The sequence below is a fragment of the Mandrillus leucophaeus genome, unplaced genomic scaffold (assembly GCF_000951045.1).
Source record: "Mandrillus leucophaeus isolate KB7577 unplaced genomic scaffold, Mleu.le_1.0 Scaffold455, whole genome shotgun sequence".
In the NCBI taxonomy this organism is placed as follows: Eukaryota; Metazoa; Chordata; class Mammalia; order Primates; family Cercopithecidae; genus Mandrillus; species Mandrillus leucophaeus.
Genome location: NW_012104865.1, coordinates 485,101 through 495,636, shown reverse-complemented (window position 1 = coordinate 495,636; position 10,536 = coordinate 485,101). Strand labels below are relative to the sequence as shown.

Sequence of the window (10,536 nt, the reverse complement as noted above, 5' to 3'; positions counted from 1 at the left end):
AGCTGTAGCAGACTTTGTAAATTAAGAAAAAAAGGGCTATTGAGTGAAATTGAAGGAATTTTGCAAAATAACCTTCCAATTGATGAGAATATACTGTATCTGCACCAGGTTGCAATTAAATACATAACAGCATTTCAGCTGAACAACTTACAGTCATTTGATTTTCTAAAATAGAGTAAGGCAATAAATTTAATTTTGCTATTGAAACTGTATATATTTTGTACTAAGTGCTAAATTTCCACATTCCAAGTCTGAAAAATACAGTATTGTTAAACAACATAAATCTGCCACATGCCTAAGTAATAGTAATAAAAGTTAACTCTATTTGACATTATGATGTTGTACAGAGATCTTGGAACCCAAGAGTTTAATTCCACTGGCATGTACAGTCTATGGGTTCCTGGAGAGTGTACATAATTTCAGTGCCATTTCCTGAGCAATACAGAGGCACAGACAAGTTTCGCACTCCATTTTCACGACAACACTTGCAGAATCTTAGGTGACTTTCAATATTGATGTTATATATAGTAGCTGATGGGCATTTGCCGTCACAAGATGCAACATTTATCTGTAAGAAGTGACAGTGAGAAAAAAAGTCTTAAACTTTTAAAAGTACTGGTTATTATTTGATTTCACTAAGAAAATCAGATGAAAAGGTTTCTTCCTCATCACTCCAATCCTCAAGCTTCTGCATGTTGGAAGATTGTGAAAAACAGTAAGTGAAATGTCATTCACATAAGTCAAAGGGATGTTCCATGGCAATGCTCAACATAACATTCAAAGCATTAAATGTGCACATATAACTCGACATGAATATATATACATGGAATATGTTAATCACAATAAAGTTAATCTATTGTAACCTGTGTTTTATCATGGCTCAAGTACACTGCAGGTCATATTAAAAGGGACAAAGTTAGAAGCAGGACTCTTTTTACTGAGTAAAATTGCATAGTGAAGACAACATGTAGTCAAATACATTTAGATTCAATTTCTATCCCTCTGGATTGCAATCATCATTCAGAACTGTTGATTATGCTAAGAATAATTAATACTTCTTCACAAACAGAATATGGCAACATTAGAATGTAGGAATAATCTCAGTTAAATATTGTAAGTGTTGGCATTTTGTTGGCTTACAAACTTATTCGTTCTGTAACACATATACTTTCTAAAAAGATGCGTGCCACTTATGTAGCAAATGACATTTTGCCACTTACAGGGCTTTGGCTTATACAGTCCTGTTTCCTTATGACCGATTTAATGATCACTTTCTGGCATATTCTTTCTTCTCGTTTGCCTGATAAAATATAAAATACATTTATTCATCAAAGGCCCATGTTAAATTGTTTCTTAAACATATGAATATATTTACAGTTGAAAATTGGTGCATTTATATAAAATATATTCCAATATTGAAAGATATTTAAAATTTCCCTCTTACATTTTTATGTGCAATATTTATTTTCACCTTCTAAATAGATTTTCTTATATTTTCTTACAGATTTCTATATATTTTCTTATCAGCTTTACACTTATTGATTTCCACTTTATATCTTATTATCTTAGAATAATTATCATAATCAGAAATCAGAAATATTCCACACATGTAATAATGCTAACATCAACCTGTGTGTGGCATATATGTGTTTAAAATAATTTTTGGAATGAACTATAAAGTGTACAAGCAGATATACACATATGTAATTAATGCATAACTACATATATACATCAATTTTAAAATAAAAATTGAGAGATTTAAAGCCACATTATCTTAATGGACATTAACATAAAATAATGCAAAATTTTAATATAATCACTTATCAACCATATTGAAATGTATGGATGAGTCATACTTGAATTTATGGTTCTGAAATGGTCTTTTATAATTTCAAATGAAAATACTTTGTATGCATTCATGATATCTTAATATGTGTCTGTGTGTGTGATGGATTATCACTTGCTATTACATGCAAGCATCTGTATTTAATGATGTATGATAGTGGGTGTAATCCCTGAATCAAGATGCAAAAACCAAGGTTCTCTCTATTCCAACTTGCTTTATCACTTTAGGAAAATCACTAAATTATCCTGCTGAGTTTCCTTATTTACAAAAGAGTGAACTTATATCCCAATTTTCAAATACAGTTAGCCATGAAATCCTTATTTAAAACAATCTCAACATGTAAAATAGATAAAGATTAAGCTACTCTGCTTGAAGGAGAGATGGGTAGCTAAGATTGACTGAAGAATTACCATCCTCAAGGTCACTCACGACCTCCAAATTGCTAAATTTCAAGATCATCTCTCAGTTCTCATCCTATTTGACTTTTCAGCAGCATTTGACCCAGTCTATCACTCTGTCTTCCTTAATATACCTTCCACACTTGGCTTCCTGAGCTCACCTGCTTTGGTTTTCATCCTGTCTCACCCATTGCTCCTCAGTCTCCTATGCTGGTTCTCTCTCTTTTCACTGATCTCTTGCTCATGGTGTGACTCAAGGCTCAGTGCTGTTGGTTGAGTGCAGGCTGTTCTGCCCCTTATGGTGCTTTCACTCAGTGATTATTTCCTTAGCCCTTCCATTCTTATGTAAGTTCAAGAATAAGAATAGTCAAGGAAAAAAAATCATCTTTACCATGACCTATAAGATGCCTCACCCTCTTCTTTCTATCACCTTCCTCCTCTCACTTTCTGTGCAACAGCCACATTTTGCTATTTCCTCCACTTTGAACACTCTTCACCATCTGGGTGGCTTCCCAAGGACACTCAGTCTCTACTCAAATGACGCCTCATCATCAAGACATTTTCTGAGCCCCCACTTAAGCTAGCAACCCAGCCCCTCTCATTCTCCATTCCTTTTATTCTGCATTATTTTTCTATATACCACTCATCACTAAGTGACATATTACAATACATTTATGAGTTTGGTGTTTCTTCCCCTTCTTGATAATGAGCACTCTCCATGCAGATATTGCTTCATTCACCATTATGGTCCCCGTGGTTAAAAAGATGTTCATCATGTAGGCACCCAATAAAAACCCAACAAGTTAATTCATTCCGTAAATGAAATTGGGGAAGCATTAATTTATTGTTAGCTGAGTTTGTTTGTACCAAGAGGCATTTCTACTTCATTCCTCAAAAACTTTATTGTAAAAGATTTTATTCAATAATATCCAACCTATGATAGTATCCAACCTCCACAATCTCTTCAACATAGCCTGGTCTTCAGAAAGCAAAGACAGCAGAAAAGGGTTTTCAAATAGGCCAGCAGAAACTACATTATGAGTCCTTTCACGTCAGATGAGAGAAACTGAAGTGGCTTGTTATTATTCTGCAACTTCAAAGAACTCAGCAAAGTTGAAAGATCCTGGGCCCAGATACTGGACAGACCTAAATTTATTATTGAATAGTGTGATCAGCTTCTCTCTGAACCTTCTATTTCTTGTCTGTAGGGAAAACATACCTGTCTCCCAGAACTGTGGTGAGGATTACGTGTGGTCCTGTCAGCAATGTGCTTAATAGAGTGTCAATGCTGTCTCTTATACACATCTAGATGTGTATAAGAGACAGGTGAGGATTACGTGTGGTCCTGTCAGCAATGTGCTTAATAGAGTGTCAATGTGTGGCAGCCAATACTGGTCATTCGTATGATTAGTCACAGAGATATTCCCCTGTCTTCCCTGAGTTATCATAAATATACTCACTTCTCTAATAATTAACATGGGGATACAGAAGCCAGGGCCTTAACATTGCCATGTGACTCTATTCCTGCATCTCATACCTAAGGAAGAGTCTAGACTCTGAAGAAGAGGATTTAAAAAAAAAAGTGAAATCTTAAATTTCCTCATATTCTAAAGTTAAATTTCATTCTTTGAGTTCCTGATACAATGACTATTTGATTCATATTAGTTTATATTTGATTTAAAGAATTCTGAATGAAAACATGCTTATTTCTAATGAACAGAACGTTTTTAATCAGTGTGTATATAATTAAAGCCTTAATGATTAAAAATATCTAGGTGATATTATATTATCCCTAAAAGTCTTCCCAATATAATTATCATGAGTTGAATGGTGTCTTTTAAAATACCTGTGTATCTTAGAATGTGATCTTATTTGAACACAAGATCTTTGCAGGGATAATTGAGCAAAAATGAGATCATTAGGGGTTGCTAATTCAGTATAACTGGTGTTCATGTAATAAGGGGAAATCTGGAGTCAGACACACATACAGGGAAAACACCATGTGAGCATGAAGATGGCCATCTACATGCCAAGGAAAGAGGTTTGGAGCAGAATTCTCTTTCACAATCCCTCCAAGGAACCAGCCCTGCTGACATCTTCGTTTTGGAGTTCTAATCTCCATAAATTTCTATTTCAACCACTTTTTGGTTTGTTACAGCAGCCCTGCAAACTAATATAATAACAAATTAGATGTCAGGCCATCCTATGCTGGACTTTTTTGCTTGTTGTCGATGTGTAGGTGTGCATTGAATTTGGCTTTTTAGACATTATGTAAATAAAAATTCAGTCATTCTAGCCCTGCCACTTCAGCAGAGCTCATCATTCAGTCTCTGCCCTCTCCTAAAACTTGTCCTGGCAATGTTCCAGAATACCATGAAGAGTTAAGAAGCAGGATGTGAAATCAGGCCCGCAGTAGATTCCTAGCATTATCACTCATAAGAGGTATGACTTGGACAAATTATTTAACCCCACTAAGCTGAAAATCAAGATAACGTCAGAACCTATTTCATTGGATTTTGGGGGGAATAAATTATAATATATTACATGTTATATATTGTACATAGATAGTATATATTATATAGTATTTGTATTAACACTTTAATACTTTCTAACATTCTGTTCAATATGATTCTATGGATCTAAAAATATAAGACTACTCTTACATATTTATGGGATTTAGTCTTTCATGAAAGAAGTTCCGAAATCTTTCTCAAGAGGCATGTCAGTTCATATCTAAGAATCTGGCCCTATACCACGGTTTTTTGTTTTGTTTTTTTTGTTTGTTTGTTTTTTTTTTTTTTTTTTTTTTTTTTGGAGACAGAGTCTAGCTCTGTCACCAGGCTGGAGTGCAGTGGCATGATCTTGGCTCACTGCAACCTCCACCTCTCGGGTTCAGTGATTCTCCTGCCTCAGTCACCCAAGTAGCTGGAATCACAGGCACGTGCTGCCATGTCCAGCTAATTTTTGTATTTTCAGTAGAGACAGAGATCACCATGTTGGCCATGATGGTTTCAATCTTCTGACCTCGTGATCCACTCACCTTGGCCTCCCAAAGTGCTGTAGTTACAGCATGGTATTATTAAATTGAACCTTGTTGTGCCCCTTTCCTAAAAGTTTCTCTAAATTTTAAAATTACTGTCTATGCCAATTTTCTCAAAATTTCTATATTTTTATATTGAGATAAATTCATAAATACTTTTAAAAGAAAAACTAAATGTGGTTTCATGGATAACCCACTTAAAATTATTCAAATTATTCAGTCCTTAAAAATATTCAAAATTACTAGGAAATGGTAATCCTAGCACTTTGGGAGGATGAGGTAGGCCAGGAGTTTGAGGCCATCCTGGCCAACACTGAAACCCCATCTCTACTAAAAATACAAAAATTAGCCGGGCGTGGTGGCACATGCCTATAATCCCAGCTACTCAGGAGGCTGAGGCATGAGCATTGTGTGGACGCAGGAGGCAGAGGTTGCAGCGAGCTGAGATCATGCCACTACACTCCAGCTTGGGCAATAGAGCAAAACTCTGTCTCATAAAAAAAATTACTATGAAATAAACCTTATAATCCAAGTTAATAAAAAATATATTGCATTCAGATAGCTTTAATTATGAAAACAACTATGAGAACTTTTATGAAAAGGATATAAATATTTACTAAAATGATATTATCCAAATTTATTGTATAAAACTATATACTTGTTCAAACAGGTTTGAAAAGTACTGCACCCCATATGTTGTTTTTGGAGTCACAATGCCATTTTAACTGTAATCTACTTGTTTGTGTAAGTTCAGCATGGTTCAAACAAATATGATCACAAGACACTTTTAAATTTTAAATACACTGAAATCTTATGAAATACCATTTGTAATATGCCACAATAAAAATTTAATATTTAAATTAAAATTAATCTAAATGAAAACACTTTCTTTACACTCCAGAAGTTAAAGACTAATTTATAAAATTATTAACCATATGATACAAAAACACTTTATAAAATTTGTTTTCCTCTTTGCATCATAGGAATTGAATTTTGTGAGAAAAACCATACTCACTATGAGCAATTAAAACTAATCTATCAAGTAAATGCATGGAATATGCTCTCACTTACAGATCTTGCAACAGCCTTCATTATAAAGCTTCACAATCCCTTCATTCTAGAAAGAGAAAAAATGAATAAAGTCCAAGAATATGGTGTTCATCCATGCTCTCTTATACTAGAACAAGAAAACTAACTTTTCTAAAACTTTTATCAAATATCACAAAGTCTTTATAGAAGAATAATTGGAATTTAACTATTACTAAAAAGAATTTGTTTTTAAAAATCTAGAGTAGATAGTTTGCTTAAAAATACATTATTTATACATTGGTACTACGGAAAAGAGTGTAAAAGGATTATTCTACTAAAAAGGACACTTTAAATGCCACAAAATATTTTTATTGAAACAAAATAATAACAGCTATTCTAAATAATGACCATTATATATTTTCAACTCCTTGAAATAACCTAAACCACTTCCATTTGACTTGAGTTTCTGAATATAACTGACTGCTAAAATTGTACATCTTTTTCTTTAATAGTTTATTATGAAAAAATGTTTCCTTCCTTGGAAGGACTCTCGTCTAAGACTAAACTTTTACAAGAACTACTTATTGCTTTAGCAACCTGCTAACTGCAGTTGAAATAAGAGAATGATTTACTCTATAAATATTAGTCTGTGAAACAAGATGATGCCCAAATTTTTTCCAGGGCAGAAATTCTGTGACTTTAGTACATGTTATATCTAGCTAGCCAGCCAGCCATCATCATTGAAAAGGTACATCCTGAAAAAAAATGTCAATGAGACTAGACTGTACTATTTTGTTCTACAACAGAACAAAGCTTAGTTTTCATTAGGAGTTATTATGTCTAAATAAATAAAGCTACAAAAATCTTGCAAAATAAAAATTATATCACGTTCACAAATCTACTCTCCCAGTAAACTCTTCTCTGAGAGAATAGGGAAAGTTATAGAGCAAAACTTAAGAATAGGCAATCTTGTGACTTGTACTAAATTTTTCAGTGGCCTATGACCAGAAAAGCTAAGGCAAGCATCACATAGGCCAGCATGCATTAAAGTTGAATGACATCATAAATCTCACTGTTTATTTAAAAAAGAAAATTTCCCAAGCTCTGATTCCTTAGCTTATTAATCCATATTAAAGGGAAGGCCAAGTCTGCTGATCAAATGATTTTTCAATAATCTTTGGATCTATAGATAAAAACCCAATGATTACAAAGTATCTACTCAAAGATAGTCAGAATTACCTGGAACATTGTATATAACTCAAAATTTCAAATGGGAAAAATAGAACAGAGTTTTTATTTATTCATGAAAATAACACATTAACTATTATGTATAAACCACAATGTAAGTATGACCTTAGACAATATTAATGTATATTTTCTAAATTATATAAATTTTCTAATTATATAATTATCTAAATTTTCTTAGATATAACAAAGTACAAACCATTTTGCATTCAGTCTCATTAAAAGGGGGACAGATCATAGTGTAGTTCAGAATTATTGCTCCTTCATCAGTTTTAATACATTCATATGTGGTGCAGTTATAGTGCCAGGTACTCCCTTCCTAAAAAATAAAAAGAAAGTTACTATTTAGCATATTAAAATCTGCTGTATTTCTTAAGTACAATATTACTCTATTGAATAAAAGGTCAAATCAAGATGCAGAGGCTTCTTGTGACACAAAATGTTCCATCTGAAAATGACCTTAAATTTATCTAAAATGATTAGAAATACATGTGTATGTAATGTCTATTACATACACATGTATTATGTAATTATAAAATAATTAGAAATATACGTGTATGGTGTATACTTATCTAAAATGATAAAAAATACATACACATGTATGGTGTGTTTGTATATGCTAGGTTTCATACTACAACTGCGAGGTAAATGTGAAATAAAACAATAGAGAGTGAAGAAGCAAATAGGTATCTGTTTCTACTACAAAATTATCTAATTTAACTAAGTGTCAAAGGTCTTGCTCTAATATTTTCTCACTAATTATAAAACAACAAATCTTATTACTTATATACCTCCTTTCTTGAGATGTGTTTATTCTTCCTTCTACTCCCTTATCGCCAAAAAGTTTAAAGAAATATTTAAATGACAGTGTTTATTGGCTTGTGGTTCTAATTGTGCATACCTTACATTATTTAAAAGTTTATCCCTATTCTTTCAAGAAGTATTTAAATATAATAACTGTTTCAGTCTTGATTTCAGAATTTCTATTTAAAAGTAAAGTCAGCTGAAATAATTGTTAATCCATATTTTTATTTTATAACTCACATTTAAAAAATGAAAGTAGTTAATGTCAGCATTACCTCATCACTTAGGCAAAAAGGAAAATTCATAAAAGAGATGGAAAATACATATCTTTTTCATTTTATTCTACTTTAAGAAGATTGACCACAGTGGAGAGTGTGTTGTTCTAGGCCTTCTCAATTTCTCATAGATTTTACCTTAAATTAATTAAAGTCATTCTCTTGATAAATTTATACACCAGATCAGGCCACCAGCTATGATGCAGAAGGCTACATTTTTGAATCTCGAGTTACTTTCCATGGTGCTGGACAAATTGACTTAATTCTGTGCAAGCAAACACTTTCTATCATAAGGTTTTTTTATTGCCACTCCATCCTTACTACTACTGGAGATTCAAACATCTACCCCTGTTCTGAATCAGGATGTTGACACTTTGTGGTTATTTTCAGATGAACAGTAACCGTCACACTCTTAAAACCATTTAAAGAAAGTGTAAGCATGTCCTAAATAGTCAACCATTTAACCTGGTACAACATAGGCTTTTTGTTTAATCAAGTATTAGGCCAATCTATACATATAATCTTAAAGGATTTTCAGCAGTCATGAAGACAGTTTGGGAAAGGAGAAGGCACTTTAAAGACATGAAACCTTACATTATATGCTCTTAGATATTTTTAAACATAATAAGCTCATTGGATTCAGGTATTTTTCCTTTTGCATTTAAAAAAATATGTGTTTCTAATTTTTTTGCATATTTAATTAAGTCAAAGCTGAGAAATTCATGAGTTAAATTTATAAATGTCATTTGCAACCAAATGAAGCATTTATTTTTAAAAAGAAAGGTGAAGGAACCAATACTGATTTGAACATAATAAAAATATACATGTGTATTATACATATACATATATATGTATATATATTTCCTCCTTGACACTACTTTCTTACCAAATCAAGTGTATTTTTGTACGTAATATGTATTGATTAGAAAAATGTCAATTATCTATTCCAAAGAATTCTATCTCTGTGATATATTATATATATGCTAATCTGTTGATACCTCTGTTAATTTGCTTTAAGAGATAGAATTATATTTTTGGAATTTGCAAAAAAATAATAATAATAATAGTAGTAGTAGTCAAACTTTGGCTTGAAGATTCCTTACAGATCAGTAAAGAATTCTGATGAACTTGACTATTTTCTTGTCTTATATTCTAATTTTACGTATAGCTTAAGGTCTTCTGTGAACCTCAATTAGAAAAGATCTGTAAATATTCAAATTCAGGAAACAGTAATATGTAATTTATCTGAAATCGAAAATTAGCTGTTACATAAAAGTATTAATTGTTCCTTTCCTTTGCAATCAGCATTTCTCAAAGCCTATTCCTTACATCTAGAAAAAAGGAGTGAAGACCTATGACAAAATAAATTTGGGTCACAAGTTAAGCATTTTTCTTTACAGTATAAATTATCAGATACTTTAAAATGTAACAAATGTAACTGTGGCTTGTGTGATGTAGGTGTACTGTCTTTGCTGTATGCAGTGCAGTGTTTGGGGGGGGGGGACATTTTCCAAACTTTGACTCAAGAACTCCTCCTTCAGAAAATAGCACAGAGCGTTACTCTCCATGAAACATACCGCATATACAACTGATGTTCCATTTTCCATCTGGAATTTGCAGGATACATTTTTGCAGGTACCACAACAATCATAATCACTTGGGGATGGAGTATATACCTGGTGCTGCATATAATGATATTAGATTAGTGACACCATATCAATATTTTAATGAATTACTTCTGGAGAGTTATTTCTTCCAAACATAACTACTAGCTCTCTCCAGACAATTGTAAGAATTTCTAAGGTTGAATATGAGAAGCTTCCAATAATGATTGACTTTACATGGTTATATTAGAAGTGAGATAGATGTTAACCTTTACTTCTAACAGCCAAATTCATC

The 10,536-nt window shown here is 32.4% G+C and overlaps 1 protein-coding gene across 1 annotated transcript in view; it reads right to left on the bottom strand.

Annotated features, from left to right (window-relative positions):
• Positions 1 to 367: 367 nt before the first annotated feature.
• The window catches only part of OTOGL (otogelin-like), a 166,363-nt gene continuing 156,194 nt past the window's right edge, over positions 368 to 10,536 (bottom strand). Inside the window, exons 55-58 of the mRNA XM_011994393.1 lie at positions 7,758 to 7,877; positions 6,356 to 6,401; positions 1,221 to 1,300; positions 368 to 568 (exon numbers count right to left, since the gene is read on the bottom strand). Of these exons, the coding sequence (XP_011849783.1) occupies positions 368 to 568; positions 1,221 to 1,300; positions 6,356 to 6,401; positions 7,758 to 7,877 (447 nt within the window). The remainder of the gene's footprint in view (positions 569 to 1,220; positions 1,301 to 6,355; positions 6,402 to 7,757; positions 7,878 to 10,536) is intronic.